Source organism: Procambarus clarkii, chromosome 29 (assembly GCF_040958095.1).
Source record: "Procambarus clarkii isolate CNS0578487 chromosome 29, FALCON_Pclarkii_2.0, whole genome shotgun sequence".
Taxonomy (NCBI): Eukaryota; Metazoa; Arthropoda; class Malacostraca; order Decapoda; family Cambaridae; genus Procambarus; species Procambarus clarkii.
This window is the reverse complement of record NC_091178.1, coordinates 11,255,755-11,280,452: the sequence shown is the minus strand read 5'-3', so window position 1 is coordinate 11,280,452 and position 24,698 is coordinate 11,255,755. Positions and strand designations below refer to the sequence as shown.

Here is a 24,698-nt window from a genome sequence, read left to right as displayed (position 1 = left end):
AGCAAATAATATATGTCTGAAATACACAATATTTTATAATAACTTTGTTTCATTTAAGTTTTTAATGTGTGTTTAATGCATTTAGTAGTTGGATACAAATTTTAAGTTTGCTTCTGATTTCAAAGTATTTTTCTTTGCAGGCCCTCTCAAGTGAAGCCAATGAACTTCTTCCAGTGTACAACAAGACTTGTCAGAGGCAATATTCAACACCTGTCCAGACACATGATTGGTCTTCACAGTCTCATTCAGCAATGTTCATTCGGCCATTTTGCACTAATTCCCGAAATAAACATAATCAGGGAAAGAGTAGTTCTTTGCAAAGATAGAAATTGCAATACTAAATGACACACCTTGTATCAGAGGGAAGAAGGAATCTGTTTTATGAAGTTGTGCAAAGTTTAAGTCCTATACTGTGTATCACTTGTTAAAGTGATATACATTAACATGCATTAACTTGGCACAATGCAAGTGTTAACATGTCAAACACTTACACATTTTCTCCTTTGGTGTGTGTGTTTGTAAACAATGCAATATACTTTACAAACAATAGGTTTGATGATACAGATCTACTAACTATTTCATACCCATCATATTTCAAATATATTTAAATACTAGCTTTAATGATATGCATAACTCTCCATAGAAATTTCACCTTACCTAAGGGATTGTCTTCCAAGTTCAGAGAAAAATATGGTGCAGAAAAGATTATTACATATTTGATACATGCAGGGTATTAGTGTTTTCAGTTAAATGCATAAATTCTTGTCATGCTTTAGGTGCATCAGAAAATTTGGTCTAAATCAAATATGTAAATTGTATTGTGCTGCATTAGTCTTATTTCACTGCCCTATTAAAATGCAAGCAGATGTTTGATCGTTAAACGAATTGGACGTAGTAGTAATGCTTTAAGCGTTTAGTGCTGTGTGATACCGTAACTGTGAAGTGCAGTCTACAAAGAAGTCTGCCCCATGTTTTGAATATTGAACTGTTTGGTAGATTTTATTTTTTTTTTTTTTAGTATATTGAATATACAATTTAAAATTTTAATATTCAGAATTATGTCATTTGTGATAACTGAATGTGCAGACTTCTTGACAAGTTGCTATTTTTTGCATTGGTAATTGTGCATCGTGCAGATTATCACTACTAGCAAGTAGTATGGATTGTAATGTAGTCTGTATCATTGCTCTGGATAGTCATATAATTAAGTATTGTAATTATAGGTTCTGTTTCATTGATGGACACTTGATTATTTTTTTATTTTTATTGTGTGAGTAACTTATTCTGCAGTATTATGTGCAGTACTGCCATGATATGTTGCCTAACATGTGATACCTGTCCTTAAATAGTCAGCTATAAACATTATATTTTGCTCTGTGAAAAATGTTGCTAAAGTGTGCATTCCATTTAGTCATTGCATTTATTGCATGAGGTTATCATTTTATAATTAAAGTTTTGGATATTTCTGATGTACTGTACTTACGGCCACTGCATGAATATAATATTACTGTAATTCATTCCTCAAATTATCTGATAAAACTTTTGCATCACTGTAAATGATGTTGAGAAGTCATTTAAATTCTATTACAGATTCAGCTTTGATTTAAATAGTGACCTAGTGAAGTAAATGCATTCTCCAGAAATGGCTTGCACATTCTGCATGTAAAAAAAATGGAAATTGTGTTTAAATTGGGAAATGTGCATGTTTTCTCATTGTCTTCTCAAATCCAGATTTGTAGTCGTGGACGTTTTATATGTCACCTTATAGCTTTCTGCTATAGTGTGACGTGTGAATAATGTTTTTATAAAATACAATATATGTATGCTATATTTAGGATCTAAAGTTAAATGTAATGCAGGTGTTATTTAGCCTGGTTATAATTTTTGAACGTTCCTCGAGTAATTTTGTGTATAGAAGAAATTTATTTTTTATTGAAGCTATAGTTTGGATCATGTTTATGTATGTAATTTGTAACCATGTTATGCACGTCTTTGCCAACCTAAGAACTGTGCTGCAAGCACCACTCTACTCATGTTAACGCGTGAATACAGGGTACAGAGTTGCAAAATACTGCGTGTGTGTGTATACAAAATGCAGGGTGTCAAGGCAGGTTGTTTACTATTTATATATTTGCAAATTTATTGCAATAACACTCCACTAAAGCCTTAAAATGCGACATGTTTAGAATATAAAATATTAAATGAGCCATGCTGTCTTTGTTTATTTTTTCACCTTGCTCAAAAAACAACTAAATGTACAGTACAGTTCTGCAGAGCTCTGATAATTTAAGAATGTGCTGTGTAGTATCAATTTCTATAGTTTTTATTTGAATCATTGTAATATTAAAAACAAAAATCTACCTCTGAATTTTGATTTAAGCATTTCAAAATTAAACTGAAAGTGATGATATTTTATAGATTCAATATGACACATGCAGTATTGTAACAAAGTTTCATATGGTTTGTCTAAATATGATAGTGTATTATTTTAAATGTGTAGACAAAAAAAGGTGCAACACTTGTGATGTATTCAGCCAAATTAGATCACATAATTATGAGGCAGCAGGCCTCAATTATGTTGTTTACATTAATATAAAAGCATAATTACTTAAAGTGGAAATGAGCACATTATATATATAAATTAGAGAATGAGAAAGATGTGAAAATATTTGTAAATATTTTGATGCATCATTTAGAAGTCGTTTTATTTATTATTAAACAGTCCTCTAACTGCCTCTTGATGTCTGTTTTTAGACTTAACAGAATTTAAAGTAAACTAAGGTTCTCCAATGGATTACCGATCATACGTGGTAATATATACCATAATCATTGATAAAGAAATTTCAAAGATATTAAAAATCCAAACTGTTTGATCCCTTTAACTAGTAACCAGAAAGCCATGGTGCTTAAGACCCAACCCTTTCCAGAATGTTATAAATGTGCATGGTGAAGGATGAAGATTTTGCATGATGAAGATATGAAGAAACAGTTTCATATTTTGGTGCTGTAATACTTGAACTGTTTTCATCACTTTATATGTTCTTGCTAATCTGTATTCTCATAAGAATATTTGATGATGCTAAATGAAATCTAACACCTGTACTTTTTTTGTATTTCAGTGCTCAATTATATTTAAGAATACCATTTTCATATTGATTGCACAATATGTGGCCTAGTATGAAATAAAGAAAGCAAGCAAGCCTATAAGAAAGATCTTGGTCACATCTAGGATTGGAAATGTAATTTGCTAATTGTAATTTATGTTAAGGTAATTTTATTTAAAATACTTAAATTTTGCATTTAGCGCAAAGATGCAAAATCCATTACAGTTGTTTCCTATACGTATTGTGAAGCTTGAAAATAGTGTCTGCTAGGGGATAAGAAACGAAAAAAAGTTGCATATTTTTAGTTTTACAGAACCCTGTTGATAAAGTTAATATTTGGCAACTCTACTGACTGGAAACAAGACTTAAATTTTTGTATATATGGTACAGGTATAAGAGAATCTCTTGTATGATGGAAAACAGTTATTTATTCCAAGTATACAAATTAACATACAGGGGGATCCCCGACTTACAAACCTCCAGTCTTACAAATGGCCTGGAAATACCCATCTTAACCTTATCATATACAAACCAGTTCTATAATTTACAAACACTTACAATGCCATATTTTGGTTATTGTGGAAATGTACCTTAATAATGTCTGATAAGATAAAAAGCATTGGTTGTTCACCAGTGCCATTTTTCATCACCACCTTTTATTGCCTATTTCTACAGTAATTGTGGGATACCTGATTTGGAGCTATGATGCATCCCGTTTGTAAGTTAGGGATTGCCTACACTGTACTTGCTTATTCGTAAGGGTATTCTTTAATTATAAGAGTACAAAATTATGATGTTTGAAATGCACTTGGTGTATAGATTTTGTGTGTAAAAATAGTAACGGTAAAAAACTTGGACTGCATGATAATAGGAGGAGATAAGGCTGTTAGCAGAATGTGATATGCTGTCAGATGACTGCTATATCCATCGGTGTTAAAAATCACTGCCTTGATATCCAGATAAAAAGTTTACCTCTGGGTTATTTACAGAGTTAGTGTTGTCTCTTCAAATTTAAACAGCCGAATTTTATTGAAAACATAATACAGGATTAAAATGTTTTAGTTGAAGAAAAAAGTAAAACCCCTTTATATGTTGAACAATAATTTATTTGTACAAAACTTACCGTGCAGTATAATTACTGAAAAAGTAGGACCTGTATCTGTGTATCGTACAGTAACATTTGTTCACGTACATGTATGTCTACTACAGTGTGGAAGGGCGAGCACATGAAACCATTTGTATACACAAAAGTTGACCCATATTAATGTATGGATATACTGTACTGTATAATATTGTAATGCTGTACATGTGTGTAAATCCATTGTAGACATTTACCAGTGTAAAAGTACACTTTTTATAAATTGCCAAGAACCATACTACAGTACTTTTAAAGCAGTAGTGTCTCCATACAGTGGATTTTGGATCCATTGAGAAAGTTGTTAAAAGCGGTCATTTACATCTTTAGCACTTAAATAACCACACCATTTTACCTTAATCATTGCATATGGTCATCAGCTATGCAGTATGCTATACTTAGCCATTTTATAAAAGATGCAATCGAAGCTTTTACAATGCTCTTTCTTCAATTGAGATTTCAAAATCTTTGCGTATGAGCTATCTGGGTGAAATTTAACGTGTAAGTACTTTAATTAATATTTCATGTATATTTGTAGCTCAGATTTTCTATATACAGTACTCCTGAAAGAGGTTATTTTTTTGTATTTTTGTATTCCAAGAATATAAATCGGGTTTGCTTTGGATTTCTAAAAAAAAAAATTATGGAAAGAGGCATGTTATTTTTAACTTTTGCAGAAATTATGTAAATGTATGTAAAACATATTAAATACCACACATAAAACTCCTGTTGCAAATACATACTCAATGATCCAGTAGTTCTTTCTTTAGCCTTTTCATTCTCACTTCGATTGAACAAATTTAAATGAAGGCTGTTAATAGAAATGAAGGTAAGTACTGTACACTTATATCCAATGGAAATGATTAGATAGATCCAAAGGGCAGTCAAGAGTGGCATGTGAAGCTACTCTTTAGGCCAAGGTAAGAAAATAATACTGGCTTTATGGCCTCTCCATGGCCACCTGTGTATTGACTGTGCATAGTCCCATATAACCTGATACATTTGTCTTTATCTTTGGGAGGTTAAGTATGGCTTGGCTTGACTAGGAACATGCGGTAGTGAGGGCTAGGCACCTTTATTGGCCACTGGTGTGATATCAGATTCAGTAATAGTGAATGTACGCACTGTAGTGTGGTTTATGGCGTCTGGTGTGGGAGTTAGAACTAGAATGGCGACGTTGATTGGTTGGTTGATGAAGATTAAGCTACCCAAAAGGATGGTACGGGCATGAATAATGGCGTTGTCTCCTACAGTCTTCCAAAGTATCTGAGTCCACCAGACTTTGGGTTGGACCCAGATTTGCTATTCAAATGGCAGGTCGGGGAGGACTGACTGGGTGCCAATCCTTAACTGTAGCCTCTGTTCACCTAGCAGTGAATGGGTACCTGGTTGTAAAACATAAATTTGACGGGTCGTATTCCGAGGGAAAAATTAGGAATAAGGACCTGCCGGAAATGCTATGCGTACTAGTGGCGGCACAAGAATGTAAGAACTCTTGTATATATAAATAATTGAACAACTCTGTTGTTTTAAAGTGATTTGTGGAAGCTTTTTTTATTATTATTAATATGAGGTACATCTGCATTTGTGCAGCTACCCTAGACTATATGAAGTGTGTGTCAAAAGTGTGACTCAAGTGTGTGTCAAGAGTGTGACTCAAGTGTGTGTCAAAAGTGTGACTCAAGTGTGTGTCAAAAGTACAACTAGTGTGTCTAAAAGCTAGCTACATGATGCTAAAAAAATCCCCATCACACAGGATGGTTAGTCATACGTGATAAGCAGCCTGCACTGGCAGACTGGATGCATTATGTGGATATCAACACGAGTGAACAGGGTAGCAGTGATACTAAAGGTCCCCATCTGGCAGGATTGTTAGTCATACAGGGCCATATGTTCAGTAGCCTGCACTGGCAAATTTTGGGTGCAATATGAAGATATCTTCAAGAACACGATTGTGTTGCAATTACTTTATTCATTCTCTTGTGGAAACCTTGGGGGGGGGGGGATGTGTCATCAATGTTTAATAAATGTGATTGAAGACATCATTAGCGATTATGCAATTATTGGGAAATTTTTAAATAGTTATAATAGAATTTCTTGGAATGTGGAATAGCTGGGAAATAATTTATAATAGCTAGGAATAATAGGGGGCAGCAGTCAAAAAAAGCTAACCAAACAGTTAATCAAACGTACCTTTGACTTCAAAGGAAAGAAGGTATAGTGATTCAATTGTATAAATCTCTGGTACGACCCCATTTGGATTACTGTATCCAATCATTTAGACCTCATCTTCAGAAGTATATAGCTGATCTGGAGAAAATACCGGGCAACACAAATTATTTCCCAGCTGTCAACTGAGGTATACCAGTGGGGGCCATAGGGCTAACTACACTGCAGCATGACAGGGCGGATCTTATTGAAGCTTTTAAAATATTGAACAATTTGGAGAATAAGAGAGAAATAGAGCAGAGAGAACAGTGGAAAGGAAGAGAGACAGAACTGTTAATAACTTTTGCTAATGTACTCTCGCAACTGATTATGTACCTTCTTGTATATAAATAAATAAATAAATACATAAAATATACACACAGAGAAGGGTTTCTGTAAACGAAATAGAGTGTAAAGGAAGTAATTAGGAGTGTAGGGAGGCGCGGGTGGAGGAGGAGGCGCACGTGTACACCCCGACCACCAGACCCCCGGGACCTGCAGCAGGAGTGACTGCCCGCCACAACATGGACAGGAATATCAACTTCAAGGTTAGTCGCTCCTCACTTCATAGTCCCCTCAGCCTCCACCCACACCACTCCACACTCTGTCAGCATATACCACCTCCTTGTGATCACCAGGCTGTCTTTTTAGGCTTTAGTTAAAAAAGTCCTAGTGGACGCCTGGCTTCGTCCTGGTGTTTTAAAAATTTAAATTTGTAATTCGTTAACTGAAAGCGTTATCAGGGGTAATAGTTGAGAATATTCCTTATAACTGTATGTATGTATGTATGTGTGTTAGATATATATATTCCATTAGCTTTCATGTATTGTTAACGATAATCCGTAGGAAATATGTTTTACATTGTTAATGGCTGGTAGTTAGGGCGACGGTAATGGTTGGTGGCAAGAAGGCCATAGGCCACCTGCTGACCCTTCCCACGGGGCAACACCAACACTTGCTAAACGTCCTGAGTACCTATTTTATTGTTTAGTCAACAGAGGTGATAAGAAAATATGCCTATCTACCTATCTATTTAGATAGGTCTACCTTTCTCAATGTACAATAACGTGTCTGTGCAGATTTAGACCATTCCATGGGATACGAGTTACACTGTACACAAGGTGGTTCACCAAGTTGTATTAAAAGCCTACCTAACTTTACCCAAATGAGCCCTAACACAGCCTAAGGCAAATTTATTCTAGCCTAACTTTGTATACTAGTACAGTTTTGGAAATTTGAACACTATTTTGGCCAAAACACCTTTTGTAAATTTTGACCATATGTTTATTGGTAAATTCTCACCATGCCATTAACTTGCATAGTGTTTTGGGACAACTTTTTGAAAGAAACCATATTGAACCCTAACTTAGGTGTAGAAACATTGCACGTAGGCCCATTAAATGTTGGACAATCTTTGGTAGAGGCCCTCGGTTCTGCATTATATGGTTTGGTCAATATAACAACAATATAGTTGCATTCTGGTAAAAAAGAATTATAACACTAGTATTGATTGGCAAGGGGAATTACTATGCAATTACCCAAGTGTAGTTACAGGATGAGAGCTACGTTCATGGTGTGCTTTTTTCCCAGCACTCATATAATGCTTTGATATTACTGACTGTTGTGGCCGCCACCACCTTCTCCTATCTTGTTCCAACCACCCACTACTATGTGAAAGAATAAATAAATGTGCTAGGCTCCCTGTTTTGTTATTCAGTATACTGTGCAGACTGTGGTCAGTGATGTCACATTACTAACAAACTTGTTAAATGTATTCTTACGTTGATTTGCGTTTTGTTAAATTGTATTTGAACTGTGCAGTGCCCTATGAGCTTGAACCCATGAAAGCAGCACTGCACTTGCCTGCATACAGACAGCACAGCACTCTGTCAGCCTGTGCAGGTAAAGTTATAGGGTGACAGGGATTTATTTAGCTCTGGTTTTCCATATATAGTGAATTAAATGCAAAGATATTCCTGGCTGTTAAAAAAAAAAAATGTATATGGGTCGAGTACCACAATGGTCTACATTGCAGACTCTGAATTGAGCGCGTTTCCTTTTGCCTAATATCTGTTCACTTAGCAGTAAATAGGTACCTGGGAGTTAGGTAACTGTGGTGGGTTGCATCCTGGGAAAAATCAGTAGTTGGCCTCGGTAGACCCCAAGAAATCTAGCAGACTTGCTGTCCTCAACAGCTGGAATTATTCCTGTCGTGTGTGATATTACCAGTGATGTAACGATATTGGCTTGAGGCTCTTGCCCTATGTATGTTATTTGGATAGCTGCAATATATGTTCACAGTATATTGATAGTATACATAGTATACAATAGTACCACTACAGTATATTGATACAATGTGTGCTGTAATGTTAAAATTAATGTAGCTGCAGTTTGTCCCAAAAGTTATGAAATTCACTTGAATATTGCAGAAAAGTGTGTATATGCTAAATGGTGACTTGTAGTGCTGTTGCTAGCTACCAGGCTCTGTTTAATTCTAGAAATAGAAACTTTAACCTAATTAACATAACTTTAATTTCATCTTTAAAATCTCATCACTGTAGATAACTAGCCGTATACCGTATTCTTTATTTAGCAAACACACAACAGACATGCTGATCACTTTTTGAACATTTATGAAGAGTATAATGGGCAAGGGAGGTCTATTTTAATTTAATTTATTGAATAGCAACTAAATGGCTTCCAGAACTGAAGGACAAGACCTATGAGAGAGGTTAGAAGCATTAAATATGCCAAAACTAAAAGATAGAAGAAAAAGAGGCGATATGATCACTACTTACAAAATAGTAACGGGAATCAATAAAATTGATAGGGAAGAATTTCCTGAGACTTGGAACTTCAAGAACAAGAGGTCATAGATTTACACTAACTAAACAAAGCTGCCAAAGAAATATAAGAAAATTCACTTTCTCAGAGTGGTAGACGGTTGGACCAAGTTAGGTGACGTGGTGGTGGAAGCCAAAACCGTCAGTACAGTACAGTACTTGTAATTTCAAAGTGTTATATGATAGTGCTTGGAAGATGGGACACCATGAGCATAGCTCTCATCTTGTAATTACACTTAGGTAATTGCCCATCATGAGGGCAGGTGGTACAAAGGTACTGGAGTCTATTGATCTTTTAAACTAAACAATTTACAATTTTTATTAACTTGTTAATGTAATTTTTATTTTCCTATTGTGCACCCTACACTCACACTCACACTTTTCAGTACTGAACAGTATGGGATTCTAAAATTAGGTAAAACTGTTAGGCAAAGGTTAAAGAAAAGCAAGTGTACAACTGGGATTTTTAATGTTGGTTATTTTGCAGAGCATGGATTCCGAACGAGAAAAGTTTCGTACTTACATTGAGAAATCGGGCGTCATGTCTGCACTGACTGATGCCCTTGTACGTCTTTATGAAGAAACTGAGAAGCCTAGCGATGCCCTGAATTATCTCAAAACAACTTTGGGCACCAGGACAGTTGATGATGATCGCATGCGCATGTTTGAAGGAAAAGGTGATTTATACTCTTTAAAAAATTCTGTAATGCTTAATTTTTACCTTAAGTCAAAACCATTGTTGAATTATGATTTTGGTATTGTATTGAGAATGTTTAATAGTCATCTCAAACAAATTAAGAGCAGTAGAACAAATATACTTAGTTTCTTTTGTAGTCATTGGTTTTTTATGGAGTATGTATAGTTCAATGTTTATTTTATTAGATATTAAAATATATATCGCTTTTTATTAGGAATTATTAGGATGGTAGTTGGATATACAGTACAGTGTAACATAACATCTTGAACAGTTTATCTGTATACAATGTGTGATGTACAGTTAGATCAATGATATATCTTGAAGAATAATTGTTAATTACAATTGCAGAGCGAGAAAGGACATACTGTATCCATAAATCATTTATTTTTTTATTTTATTAAGCATATTGTAGTTCTTTTTATACATTTTTCATTGGATTTTAGTGTTTATAACCTGGTTTTGCTGGTTCTCTACAATGTAGGTGAAAGAACAGCAGCATAGTATTGAATCACAAAAGGCAACAATTGAAGCTCAGCAATCAGAAATTGCTTGCCTTAAGGAACGATTAGCTAAGTTTGAAGCCAAAGACAAAGCAAGTAAGCTGCCACAAGAGGATGCGACACAAGCTTAACAAATAAGTACAGGTAAGTCTTTTGTATGTGTGGTAGTTTTTCATTACCCGATTAAATTTGGGAACCATGATAATTGTGAATAAATTAATATTTTGTTTAAATCTAGCTTATGGATACTAGTACAATGCAGTGAATTATCCAAACTCTGAATATCCATATAGTGAATTCCTTTAAATAATAATAAATCTGCCAGTTGGTTCTTTCCACCAAAATTTAGATATCGAAGAGAAAAAAAATCTGAATGCCCAGAGCCACAGTGAATCCAAAATATTGCAAAGTAATTTCCAGCAGATCATAAATTTTTTCTTGCTCTTTTTTTTATTTGTTTAACCCTTGAGGCTGCCTCGTCTTGAGGGGACGTGCCTCGGGTAGTGTATGGGCTTTATATCCTTTGTGGAGTCCAGAAGTTGGGGTAAACTGGGTACACAGGAGGTTCAAAGCTAACTTTTTCCCTTTCGAGGTCATCACTGGGGCAAGAGTCCCAAAGCAATTTGGGACCGAATTCATTCAGATCTATGAAGGTTTCTGTGATTTTTAATATTTACAGTTTAATTACAGTATTGCTTTTTATATTTTTGTTTTGCCAAGATAGTCTTGTTTATCGAGGCTGCCTCCTGATCCGGATAATACAAGTGTTTGGTAGCAAATTATTTGTTCCACCAAATGTTCAATTTTATTGGTGATTTTTATTATGAGCTCTACTGTAAATATGAGATTTTTTAATGTTTTCTTTACAATACAGTAAATGGTAAAATTGCCAATGGCAAATTTTAGGGGATGTATTTCTTGTATTGTTGTATATAGTACAATTGATGAATACAGGATATTTGATGAATTAATTTCCTATTGCAGATATCAACATTGCTGTTAGGTAATTTAACTCGGACATGGTGCTGGGATTGCACATTCATCAGTTTTAAGATGATGTATACTGCAAGAGTTAAGGTTGCCACATAAAATTCAATTTGTGGTGCTTTTTTATATATATATATATATATATAGACAATATAAATTTAATATAGTAAAAGTTATTAACCATAGATTTTTTGCAGTGGGAAATATTTTCCAGTCCTGCATTTGAATTTAAAGTACATATATGTAGATGTAATTTTTCTTCATACTACATTTGAATATCCAGTTTTGGGTCATTTTTATGTATGGTATTTACAGTACATTATTATTAAGGGTTTTGTATTTTTATTTAGGTAACAATGGAAGCTCGTTCAGTTTTACCTACAGTAAAAAAAAAATTAATTTGCCAAACCTAAAAATCTGGAATGTTTTGTAATTAATAGTGTAGAAGAGTAAATAAAATTTTACCTATATCATTACTAATGTAAATATGTAGGACAGTATTTATTCTTTAGTAAAGTAATAACTTGTATAGTATTTTGGTTCATAGGTTAGAAAGTTTTGTCTTCTGATTTCTCCGCTACAAATACTGTACTACAAAAGTAATTTAGTTCAGATGGTATTTTTGTATACATACATACAGTAGAATAAAAATTCTGTATCATGATCTAGCTTGTATATTTTGAAATTACCTAATTGGTAACTTGCCTATTTAGTGGGCATACACAAATCTTACATTATTGTTTTAGCTTTTCTGCCATTGATATTTTCAGAGAAGCTTGTAATCAAGGTAGCCTGATTTCAAGTATTTCTGAAGCGCAAGGTGTGTTAGTATGTTGCTGTGTTTGAATTAGTTTGCGGTAACAGAGAATCCTTGTGGTTGCTGTGGGAGCTAATTAGGTAGTGGACATTTACTGCATACTATTCACTGGTGTCATATTCACACACTTTAAAATACAATGTCGAAATCACATGTTGTGATTATACCCCTATGTTCACATCGTGTGGATAGCTACTGCTTGGTGTACATGGTTCAGGCCTCAGGTTCTAGTGACCTGAGCACATAATCAGCTCAACAGAAACACTTAATACAACCATGGCATCTTAAGAGGACTAAAAACACTTAGGGTAAGGAAACGTATATACTGTACTTATTTTATCTTCTAGACATATCCATGGTATTCGCAAAAGTTTGTTGTACATTTGCTCTTGGGCCTGACCCCCTCTGGATAAAGTATAAATGCGTATATATCCTGTTCAAAGACTAAAAAAAAAAATCATTAAATTTTTCAGTTATCCTAATGCTGTGGTCCTCCCCTTCCTGTAAGACACATCTTCAAATTAATATGTATAGCTGCACTAAAATTTGTACATTTTGATACCAGGGGATGCTTCCTGTAATCTTAATTATATGATCTACATTAAGGAGCTTGATTGAAGATGGTCAACTTTGAATTAATGTCATGTAGCCATACCATGTAGTACATTATATTCTATCATATTTAATTTTTTTTTTCTTGGTTTGAAAATGGTGGTGGTGAGGCCACAAAAGAAAAGAATGTGGCAAAAGTCGTAGGTTTGGTGGAAAGTCTTCCAACAAAATGTCATACAGAAAAATATGCAGGTGTGAGAAGCAGAAGTGCATAAAAATGAAAGAAAATTACATAATGATGAGAGAGGAAATTGTGGTGACTAAGAAGGGACATACAGTATTGAAGAAATACAGGGAAAGATTAAAATGTAATTTGCAGCAAGTGAATTAATCTTATGAAAGGGCAAACGAAACATAAAAGCCACTTACTAAATCAATACATAGACTGAGACAGAGTGGGAAATTGAATTCAATGCGGATTAGTAGCACAATGGAATGCAGAGCAAACAAAAACAGGCCACAGTCAACCTACAAATCATGTGAAAAATTCTTAAGAACCCTGAAGAAAGTACTATTCTTTTTATTGAACTACTGTATTGGGAAAAATTACTGGAACTGAACCTCGCAACACTATAAGACAGAAGAGTTAGGAGAGATATGATCACTACAGTACTTACAAAATTCTTGGAGAAATTAACAGGATAGATAAAGAAACTTTTTAACATGGGTGGAATACGAACAAGAGAACACAGTGTGTTTGTACTCGCCTTAGTTGTGCTTGCAGGGGTTGAGCTTTGGCTCTTCGGTCCCGCCTCTCGACTGTCATTCAACTGATGTACAGATTCCTGAGCCTACTGGGCTCTACCATATCTATATTTGAAACTGTATGGAGTCAGCTTCCACCACATCACTTCCTAGTGCATTCCATCTGTTAACTATTCTGACACCGAAAAATTTCGTTCTAACGTCCATTTGGCTCACTTGGGTACTCGGTTTCCACCTGTGTCCCCTTGTTTGCGTAATTCCCTCCCCCCACCCCCCTGCCGTGTTAAACAGTTTATCCTTTTCAACCCTGTCAATTCCTCTGAGAATTTTGTAAGTAGTGATCATGTTTCCCCTTATTCTGTCTTCTAGTGTCGTGAGGTTCATTTCACGCAGCTTTTCCTCTTGGTTCTGGGACTAGCCTAGTGGCATACCTCTGAACTTTTTCCAGCTTCTTGTGCTTGACAAGGTATGGGCTTGTATGTGTGTGTGGAGAAAAAGAAATAGTAACAGTTGATTGACAGTTTAGAGGCAGGTCAAAAAAGCAGAGCTCGACCCCCGCAAGCACAACTAGGTGAATACAGGTGGAAATTGAGTATCCAAATGAGCCACAGGGATGTTAGAAAGAACTTTTTCAGTGTCAGAATAGTTAACATTTAATGCATTAGGCAGTGATGTGGTGGAGGCAGACTCCAGACACGGTTTCAAATGTAGATATGATAGAGCCCAGTAGGTTCAGGAATCTGTACACCAGTTGAGAGGCAGGACCAAAGAGCCAGAACTCAACCCCTGCAAGTACAACTAGGCGAGTATCTATATAGTGTGTGTGTGTGTACGTACCTGGCAGACTAATTCTTGCTTGCTAAAATGTCTCGTTTTGTTTGAGTTTTACTGGAAGTAAAACACTCATTAAGAAACAAGTAGTTCTTTGCAGGAGGGAAACAAACTTTAGGTCTAAGTTCTGGTTTCATTCAAGACTGTTTCTGGATCATCTTAAGTACAGCAAGGTTCACCTTGGCTGGTGGGATAGTAGGAAAGAGGTTCTTCAGTGTGGCTGTCCACTTTTCATTGCACACCTTAGTCTTCGTGGCTGCATCCACCCGACCCAATAAAAGACTCTGGTCCTTCATAGCCACCATGATTCTGTCATCAGAAAGCTCTGCAGATTTCCTTGCTTCTAATTCTTTACCTAAATTTTTATCTTTAGTTTCTACATTCATTGCCCTAGCACCCGAGGTGGGCTGGAAATCATCTTTATCATTTTCTTCAAAGCTTTTTTTTCCTGAATCTCTCTTATTCATGCTAGTTTTTTCTATCTCTTCATTTAAGTTTTGTTTATTATCTAGTGACTTTTCATTTGTGTCCGTCCCAATTATGCCAATATCTTCTGTTTGAATTTCATCTGCTGGTGGAAACCTGACAGCACGGATGCCCTGTAGACAGACACTTCTCTCCTCATAAACATATACTTTATCCATGTTTGAACGTATGTCCTCAAAGTCAACAGGATTAAGTGAGAAGTGGAATACCTGACGCCCCTCTTTTGCCACCACATCCTGAAAATAGTGTATTGTATTTTATAATTAGTATGTGACAAATGATGATGGAATGAATGGTTTTATACAGCTACAGTACAGTTCACACCTAGTTCAACATTAACAATTTCTTCAGTCATATTTTCTGAGAGAATCTGTCAGTGACTTGTGACTTAAATGATAGCCCAACATGTCAGGTCTCTTCAGCTCCATCCTTTATGTTCTGAAATCAAGAACCAGATCTGAAATCAAGAACCAGAATCTGGCTCAGCCTGTAAGGCATGGAGTAAAGGAGATCTGAGCTCAATAAAAAAAAAAATACCAGAAAGCACAAGCAACCACTAAAAGGAAATTAAGCACTCCCTAGATAAACAAAGCTAATGATTGTTGCGATTGTGATTTCACGATATCTCTTATTAGTGATAATCACTATCATTCAACCCTTAAACTGATCCTATCATATTTAATATACCGATGATGCTCCTGCTGTCTGTAGGTGATTTAATGTGCCTCATAATATTTAAAGTGTCATTTGACCTCTGGCAATCATTTGTCATAATGGGAAAATCCTGAAAACCTTAGTTACCTTCCTGGACATTATTAAAAAAATTGCACCATGTTGGGTGCGTTATCATACATTTACCGATGCCTCTGCTTCGAACCATTTTTCTCATAATTTTTTTTACTTTATGCCCAAAACATTCTGTGCATTAGTGATATTAAGAATCATACTTGTATTCATCCTCCACCATTCAAGTACTGTATATTATATAGGTATGTAAGGAAGAGTAAAAATATTTAAAAATAAAATATAAGGAGACATCTATTACTCACCTACAGACAATAGGAGAGTCATCAGCATATTGCTTAAAGATAAGATCAGTTTAAGGGTTGAATGATATTAGTGTTAATCACTAAGAGATATCATGAAATCACAATTAAACAAATGAACAAAGTTTTACAAATACAGTAGTTTAAAATGCTTGAAAAATTAATTACTTTATCGGATTTGATGTTTTCAACATGTGCACCTCACTACTGCCAAACTAAAATGATTCCAAGGTTTTTTCCCCATTGTCAGAAAAAAATGTTTTACGAGTGGGTGTGCAGGTTAATAAGGGTTAGATGTTACATCGTCAGTAGCATTATATATTGGTATAAATGTACAATTCAGTATACACTTCAAACATATTTGATGAAGATGTGGCTATGCTTACCTGTCCAGTCTCAGGATTACGATTTTCATGGTGAAAACGGAGCACTAGGTCACCTCTCCTGCAATAAGTGTACTTTAGACCGGCTTGATGGAAAGTGACCGGCAGGCTGTCCACAGCCACTGCTGCTAGGAAGGGATGACCCCCTCCAACATCGATGAAGTGATCATCCTCAGGAGACCTGCACAATATCATTCACCTAATTCAGCAGCACGAGTATACAGCTGTGGCTACAGTCCATATAGTACATTAAATTGAAAAGAAAGCAAAACAATGATACTGTAGTAGAAAGAGTGGTAAATTGTTGACTTGTCAACTATCACAGTTACAAGCAAGCAGAGATATGTGGTGCTTAACATGTTGACTGGCCATTATTAAAAATGGGATAGTGTCATTTATATGAATTAAGAGAAAACATACAATATAAAAATTATTCAGCCTTGAAAATTCAACAAATCTTAATCATAAGCAACAAGTTCTGTAGAAGTTACCGGAGATCCTTAACGAGTAATACAATGTGAGTGTGGTGATCCTTCGATGCACTGTATGATCCTGTTGAGGCAGGTAGACATTAGTATTAATACTGTTGGGGGTGCATGCATTTCCTCTAGCAGACATCAGTTCAGTATGGATAACTATTCCGCAGTGTTATCTCGGCTGAATTATAGTCTTGAAGACACCATGCAGTCAATGTCAAAATAAGCATTACTGGTACAATATTTTAGGATTCTATATTGGCACTCAATTTATCTATAGAGGACAAGCTCACCGTCGAGGAACTGTACATGAAAGCCAAAGGTACGCAGCAGAATGCCCATGAAGACATTAAGGGTGAAGCAGATGCCGCCCTCTAGACTGAGACCCGCTTCCACCACTTCCTCCAGGCTGGGCACATGTCGCTCCTCTACTGTCTGTGCCATCAGACTCACACACTGTTGAAGGTAGCGTATAGTTAGAAAAGAATTAGTTTTTGATAGCTTAAACTATCTGCAATACCGAGAACCTCAATTATAAAAGAGATCCAACAGCAGATATATTTTATAATTTCAGTGTGACTGGTGTATTTTGATCACACTTCTTTGCATATAAGATGGTGTAACTTCATATTTAACCTAAGTGTACCTATTTTGACCATTCACTTTGTCCTCATATCTTTCAAAGTGCTACAGTATAGTCATAATGGCAGTGCTTTCTCCTCATAATTACCTTACCTTGTGCAAAAGATGATTTGTTACACAGTAGTTAGCACAGTCAGATCACATTCGGATGGTCCCTGCTATGATTCCTGTGCAGGACAAAATGTGCAGGCAAATTTCCTTACAAATGACTACTCTGTTCACCTAGCAGTAAATAGGTATCCAAGAGCTATCCAAGATGCAACTGTTGTGGGTTGCATCCTGGGAAAAAGTCAGTCAATGGCCTAGTAGGACCCCAATAAACCTAACAGGTTCCTGTCCCCCAACAACCAAAACTCAATATGCATCTGATATGATGCTTTTAAATGGATTAATTTACTTGATATGAGGTTATATTACTTTGACTTACCTGTGGTCCCTAACTCACCTTGACATTCCTGGGTATTTCTGACTTCTGGCCAGTTCTGACTAAGTTCTAACTCCTGGGCATTCCTGACTTGTCCAGACATTCTCGATTCACCTGGGGATTCTTGAATCACTTGGGAGTCCTTGGTTCAGCTGGAAATCTTTGAATAACTAAAAGGTACTTGGTTTACCTGGAAAGGCAGGTGAGTCATGAAGGAGCCAATGAGGGTATTGATAAAAATCAGTGGATCTCTGGCAAGTAGGGCTTCTCCATCCACTATTCCGACATCCTCCAGAAACTTGATTGCTCTGTGTCGATCTAGCAGAACCATCCTGTACGGCCTGTAATACATATGTAGATAAGTACAATGAGCAGGGCTTAGGGAGTAGAACTTCCAGAACCCCATCCAGGTACTGTACAGACATACTTTCAAAAATTGTGTTAATTTGTATGCAAGTCATAGTGTGTGCATGTACAGTACACTATTCTTTTGCTGTACTCAGTCTAACAACTTGTTAACAGGTATCCAAATTTACATTTTGTGTAGAATTAATTTTCAGGTTCAGAGGGGGTGTGGTGCATTCATTCCACATGAATCTACACCTTAATATACACACCTTTGGGCCATTTGTCGGGCATAATTGGAAGCCCATTATGCAGTGTATACTTGATAGACCTCATAATGAATCTACATGGACAATATTATTGTTGCATCTATAAATAATTTACTGTAGTGTTTCCTTTCATGTAAAAGTACATTAACACTTCACTAGGTTATAGTGGTTGCATCTGAATGTGGACAAAACTTTGATTTGGTGTTGGCCTCAAGGCCTATCAATCTTTGGAAGGTTACTAAGCCTTAACAATAGATAACACAAGGGGCACACACATTAGAGGGGACAGGTGGAAACTGAGTACCCAAATCAGCCAGAGACATTAGAAAGAACTTTTTTAGTGTCAGAATAGTTAACAAATGGAATGCATTAAGAAGTAATATGGAGACACTCCATACACAGTTTCAAGCATAGATATGATAAGAGCCCAATAGACTGGAACCTGTACACCAGTTGAGAGGCGGAACCAAAGAGCCGAAGCTCAATCCCCCACAAGCACAACCAGGTGAGTACACAACTATCTCCTACATCGCCCTACCACCACACCTACCTCCCCCCCCCTACCATCACACCACACACCTTCCCCCTCCCTACCACCACACCTACATACCCTTGGTCCCACCACACCACACACCTCCCCCCTACCACCACACCACACACCTACGTCCCCCTACCGCCACACCACACACCTACGTCCCCCTACTATCACATCACTACCTCCGCTTACCACCAAACCACACAACTATACAGTACCTCCCCATCACACATCACACAACCACCTCCATTTTTTAGATTTCCGGTTAGGAGTTGTGTAATTGTCATGGAATTTTCCTCGTGTGTGCTTCCAAGTTGGATGCTGGTAGAACTTTTATTTTTGAGGTGCTATATTCGCCTCGCCTCTGTCACGGAGGCGCGAAGAATTTGCCCATCATAATGACACAAGGAAGCTAATACTGCACGTAAAATACAGCATTTCCTGTTTTTTACGTAAATCACATAACAAGTAGGAAATTGAAATAGACCTGGGTATCCCAATCTCTATTTTTAAAGCCGCACTACTTCAAAAGTCTTGCTCATCAGCACAACATCCGCCGTTTAGCAGTGTTCATTCTTTACTAGGGAATTTATATATTGTCTGCCATCATTATCTCCATCATACACCACAGTTATCCCCACCATACACCACGACTATCCCCACCATAGTACATACAAGCTCCCCCACTGCTTCCCTTATCAGTGTAATTACGAATAATTATGACAATGGCACCCGTAGATTCTGTACCAGCTTATCGACAAGTTATCAATAAGTCTACAATTACCTTGTGTGGAGCTTAATACATCAGATTAGTTGACACGTGTAAGCGCCGCGTTCAGCTGTTGTAGCTTGACAAACTTGTAGCGTCTCCTGTAGCTCCTGTATCATCACTGGCTTCACTTCTCGGTATGTCTATTGCCATCTACCTCTTACCTTGAATCAGTCTCACCAATTACTGAAAACTTATTGTAAGTAAGACAAGCATATAATACAGATATTGTGAAGAGAATCCTTACCGGAGACAACTTGAATAGTACTGTGTGTTGAGACGACTTCTGTGGCGTTATAAGGGGCTAGAAGTGGTACCATAAGGAAAAAAAATCTTGAGATTCCTGAAGACGCATGTAAGGGTGATTTCAGCGTTACTATACGAGGTAGAGCAGACCTGTCTGCTGGAGGCCGGGGTGGCCTTGTGTGCTGGCAACCCGGACACACCGGCTCTAACTCTTGCGGCAACAAAACACTATTGCTCCTCGTTTTTCTTTAATTAATAGTACCGGTATTAAAAACGTTGAAGGTAAACCAATGATAAGGTAAACGGAGATTGAAAATAGATGTATATTAATATATTAAACACTGAAAATACTCCATGCAAATAAAAGGACCCCAGTCTTTGGAACTCACTCCCTGATGAATTAAAAAAAATTGTCCAACCTATACCCTGTTTAAAAGTAAATCCCAAAAACATGAGTATACACAAAAAATATTTAATTACATGAGTATAATCGCCTCGGTTATCGAAACTCTTGTTGACGAGCTCCTTCCAGTATTCTGCGGGAAAACAGCGCACAAGCAGCAGCCAGCAGCAGCCAGCAGCAGCCATGCAGGTTCTGTATAGCACTTAACAATAGCTCTGTTTCAAGTAACATCATCCTATATATATATATAATCCCAGTTTTCGTTCTTTTAAACTACGGTATAGGTATAGTCACCAAACGAATGTATAGCCCACAGTACGTTCACAAATATTCCGCATTCCACATGTCCCCTGCTATACTCTGATGAGGTACGCATCTTCACGACATATACATCTACTATGGGGAAAGTTCAACACGGCGACAAAAATCATTCCAGAACAAAGTCTATTCTCTTTCCAGGAACGGTTGAGGGCCACAGGGCTGATCTCATCGAAAATTTTAAAATACCGAAGAATTTGGAGGATATTCCCTTCACTTCTTTAAAAGTTCATATGTAACGCATGCAAGGGACAACAGCTAATTCAAACCCAACAAAGCTGGACGGTATAGCGACAGTCTCGCTTCATGCAGATCTGCGTTCAATCCCCGACCGTCCAAGTGGGTAGGAATCATTCCTTTTTCCCTGTCCCATCCCAAATCCTTATCCTGATTAAATAATGAGGATTAAGCCACCCAAGAGGTGGCACGAGCATGAATAGCCCGTAGTCTAATCCTGATCCCTTCCAAGTGCTATATAGTCGTAATGGTTTGGCGCTTCTGCTAGTTTCCTTCCCTTCAACAAGCCACAATGCAGGACAGAAAACAGGAGATGCTTTTCACCCATGGATATCACCTACATACCGAAAAATAAATGTCAAAACCTGCAGTTAATTATCCAGCTGGATAAAATCATCAGGACTAACGGGGGATTTTTGATAAATCACCGGCTTCCTGTCCTCGTCGAAGCCACTAGTGTTAGTGGCCCTCGGGTAAATTCAGATAGAAGAGGTAATAAATGTAGACATTATGTGTCATCGAGAGACAATGGACTCTACCTCCTTAACCATTAAAGTTATACAAAATTGCTAATATGAAATTTTATTCACTGTTTCATGCTTAAAATATGGTTTTATGCATTTTTTCATTGGAACATTTTTGAAGGAAGCCTGGCTGAATGGATATAGAACTGTCAAGAGTTGGCCCCTGGTTTTTCTGGCAAGGAAACGTGCCCAACCATTTCCGTCCCGTCCTGGAATCAAACCGGGATCCCCGATTATGAATATTCACAATATATTTGACAGTACGATTTAATACTAAGTGAAAATAAGTACAATTCCTAACTGCTATGAATAGTACATAATTGCACTTATTTGTCTCCTTACATTTACCACCCCATTTTTGGAGGACGGGCTGAATTATGAGTTAAGAATGAAGCCATAAAAACCATACCGCACAATTTTTAAGTAAACACACGATGCTTAGCCACTGCCTATAAGACAGGGATTCCACTCAGCCACACCTTCCCTTAAAACAAAAAATAAAACATTGAGTAGATAATTTGCAGTTCGTCTACTCCTATTTAATGTGGGAAGGTCCCGGAAATATTTGAGACTTCTAGCTTTAAAGACCATGAGTACAGACGAATCTGAGCATAATAGTCGACCCACAACCGAAGGACTCTGGTCAGAAAACGGTTGGTCGCATTTCCTGCCACCTGATGCCTCTGTTCACTTGCCTCGTGAGTTAGGCAATTGAGGGGTTGCTTCCTGGGAAAGATAAGTATTTTGTATTTGTATTAGGGCTCGGGTGACCTAGATGAGCCTCGGTGCATACTTCCTGTCTCCGACATCTGGATTTATTTTTATTAAATATTACGTTATGAAGATCTGTTGCTATAGTTACGCCCAGTTCCACTTGTTGGCAACTTGTTGCTTTATACCTAATGGTTAAGTGTAATTACACCTCTATTAAGCCTGTAAGTTACAATTATTATGTCATTAGTATTAGTCAACATCAGTAGGTAGTCTTGTGACGTTAACAAAATATTTAAATGTCTTTAGTGTTTGATATTTAAATTTAATTAAATTTAAACATTTAAGAGTATTTGGAATACAGTATTTAAAAAGCAAAGAAAATATTCGTGTATCTATAAGCAAGGTTAGCATGACCATTATTGAACATTTAAGATATTTACCTGAATTTACTTGAATTTTCCTGAGGGTCCACCATTTCTTTATTAGCCTTGGCGGGGACAGGAAGCGTGCGGCTTATCAAAGGTCTCCTCATTTTACATAATGATTTGTCCAGTGTTTTGATATTTAATGTTTAATTTGCAATGGAAATATTAAAGTCATTGAACCCATTACTTCCATTGTGAATACATATGAGAAAAATGAGAAGAATATTGATGATGTAATACAAGATCTATAAGAGGGTCAGAAGGTAATGATTAGATAGCTTCAGGAATTTCAACAATCAATTATATAAAAGCTATCGTCTGAAAAAAGTTTTTCTGCTTAGGGAAATCGAATCATTTTTGTCTGGTGTTTGCGAGCATATTGATCATCCTAGATAGTGTTAATCATCCTAGGCAACGCGTTGTTCACCTCTTGTAGAACGTTCATCATTCTAAGCAGAGTATAGTTCATTCCAGTACTAATCATCATAGGCAGTGTATTCATAATCATGCCAGAGCGCTGTTCATTCTAGGCCAAGCGTGGATCATTCTAGCCCTGATCATACTAGGCAGAACATAGTCCAGCTTGGCTGGCGGGATGGTGGAGGTGACTGGCTTGAAGGGAGCTGCATACTCCTGCACGCTCACCTTGGTCTTGACAGCCGTGTTAATCCCTCCCAGCAGGAGTCTCATATATCCTTCATGGTTGCCAGGATCCTCTCATCAAAGAATCCTGCAGCCCCTTCCCCCCTGGCATCTACTACACCGTCTAGACAGTCTCTTGCTAACGTCTCCGGCTCATCTACAGTAATGCTTTTCTCACTATGCCTCAGTGACATTGATAGCGTGCAGGGCTAGAAATAGCCTAAGTTACACTATCCCTTTGAGATGTATTTTTTTCTTGTCTCGATAAACATACTTGAACTTGAAAGCGTGTTTTTTCAATTTGTTAGAAAACAAAGTTTGAATTCGTAAAGACAGCCATTACTCTGTTAACACAGATCCCGAGTGTCGTTGGATGCAAGTGCCTAGCAACACATCGATTATTTCCAGAACATAATTTTTGGTTATTGATCGTCATAAAGATGGATGCTATACCATTACACATGCATGGCATTACACCGTCTGGATTCATCTTTACACATAGAGAGAAAATATATTATGTCCATCTCTCTCTCTCTCTCTCTCTCTCTCTCTCTCTCTCTCTCTCTCTCTCTCTCTCTCTCTCTCTCTCTCTCTCTCTCTCTCTCTCTCTCTCTCTCTCTCTCTCTCTCCCCCCACTTCTCTGTCTTTTTCACACACAATTACTCGCGGCCTAGCAGACAGCGCTCGGGGTCGAAGTCGTAAGGCCCCGGGTTCGATTCTCGGCCGAACCAAAAACAAATGGTAATTTCTTTCACCTGATGCATCTGTGCACTAGGCACCTGTCAGTTGAACAGCTGCTTTTTAGGCTGCATGCTTCGGATGTGTGTATGAGTGCTAGAGAAATATATGTAGCAGATATGGGAATGGAGGAAAATAGGATAGGAGTAAGTACATTTAGAATTATTAGACTATTCAGAATTATTACTTATTAGACAACCAACAGAAAGGCGGAGTTCAAGAGCTAATACCTCGATCCTGCAGGTACAAATAGAAGCCACATATACACGAAAAAACACATAACAAAGAAAGAGAAAGTGAAGAGAATAAAACAAGAGACAGGGTAGCCAACATGGGTGAGGCCAACAAGAGACAGGGTAGCCAACATGGGTGAGGCCAACAAGAGACAGGGTAGCCAACATGGGCGTGGCCAACAAGAGACAGGGTAGCCAACATGGGTGAGGCCAACAAGAGACAGGGTAGCCAACATGGGCGTGGCCAACAAGAGACAGGGTAGCCAACATGGGCGTGGCCAACAAGAGACAGGGTAGCCAACATGGGCGTGGCCAACAAGAGACAGGGTAGCCAACATGGGCGTGGCCAACAAGAGACAGGGTAGCCATCATGGGCGTGGCCAACAAGAGACAGGGTAGCCAAC

The 24,698-nt window shown here is 37.3% G+C and overlaps 3 protein-coding genes across 5 annotated transcripts in view; 2 read left to right on the top strand and 1 right to left on the bottom strand.

Annotated features, from left to right (window-relative positions):
* The window catches only part of LOC123765056 (pyruvate dehydrogenase (acetyl-transferring) kinase, mitochondrial), a 39,704-nt gene extending 34,711 nt beyond the window's left edge, over positions 1-4,993 (top strand). The window contains 1 exon segment of the mRNA XM_045753468.2: positions 141-4,993. Within this exon segment, the coding sequence (XP_045609424.1) occupies positions 141-326 (186 nt within the window). The 3' untranslated portion in view covers positions 327-4,993.
* A 2,331-nt stretch (positions 4,994-7,324) lies between these two features.
* LOC123765055 (c-Myc-binding protein homolog) lies at positions 7,325-12,138 on the top strand. Its single transcript, XM_069333488.1, has 4 exons — positions 7,325-7,411; positions 9,778-9,993; positions 10,469-10,631; positions 11,472-12,138. The coding sequence occupies exons 1-3, from the start codon at positions 7,340-7,342 to the stop codon at positions 10,616-10,618; spliced, it is 438 nt and encodes a 145-aa protein (XP_069189589.1). The 5' UTR covers positions 7,325-7,339; the 3' UTR covers positions 10,619-10,631; positions 11,472-12,138.
* A 476-nt stretch (positions 12,139-12,614) lies between these two features.
* Positions 12,615-20,303, bottom strand: LOC123765054 (uncharacterized). Of its 3 annotated transcripts, none has more exons than XM_045753462.2 (6): positions 20,062-20,303; positions 18,087-18,237; positions 17,124-17,286; positions 16,846-16,906; positions 16,358-16,535; positions 12,615-15,161 (listed from the first exon to the last, which is right to left on the bottom strand). In XM_045753462.2, the coding sequence occupies exons 2-6, from the start codon at positions 18,225-18,227 to the stop codon at positions 14,577-14,579; spliced, it is 1,128 nt and encodes a 375-aa protein (XP_045609418.1). In that variant the 5' UTR covers positions 18,228-18,237; positions 20,062-20,303; the 3' UTR covers positions 12,615-14,576. The 3 variants fall into 3 exon arrangements, with proteins under 3 accessions (XP_045609418.1, XP_045609417.1, XP_069189588.1); XM_045753461.2 differs by lacking the exon at positions 20,062-20,303 and adding an exon at positions 19,830-19,969; XM_069333487.1 differs by lacking the exon at positions 20,062-20,303 and adding an exon at positions 19,264-19,368.
* Positions 20,304-24,698: the final 4,395 nt, after the last annotated feature.

Excerpts from the sequence above, each read along its gene's own strand:
- LOC123765055 (XM_069333488.1), top strand. The coding sequence starts at position 7,340 with ATGGTTGGTGGCAAGAAGGCCATAGGCCACCTGCTGACCCTTCCCACG. Across the intron at positions 7,412-9,777 it reads AACACCAACACTTGCTAAAC|AGCATGGATTCCGAACGAGA; the intron begins GTCCTGAGTACC and ends GTTATTTTGCAG. Across the intron at positions 9,994-10,468 it reads TATACTCTTTAAAAAATTCT|GTGAAAGAACAGCAGCATAG; the intron begins GTAATGCTTAAT and ends TCTACAATGTAG.
- LOC123765054 (XM_069333487.1), bottom strand. Across the intron at positions 17,287-18,086 it reads TGACTCACCTGCCTTTCCAG|TGTGTGAGTCTGATGGCACA; the intron begins GTAAACCAAGTA and ends TACCTTCAACAG. Across the intron at positions 15,162-16,357 it reads GTAATCCTGAGACTGGACAG|GATGTGGTGGCAAAAGAGGG; the intron begins GTAAGCATAGCC and ends CACTATTTTCAG.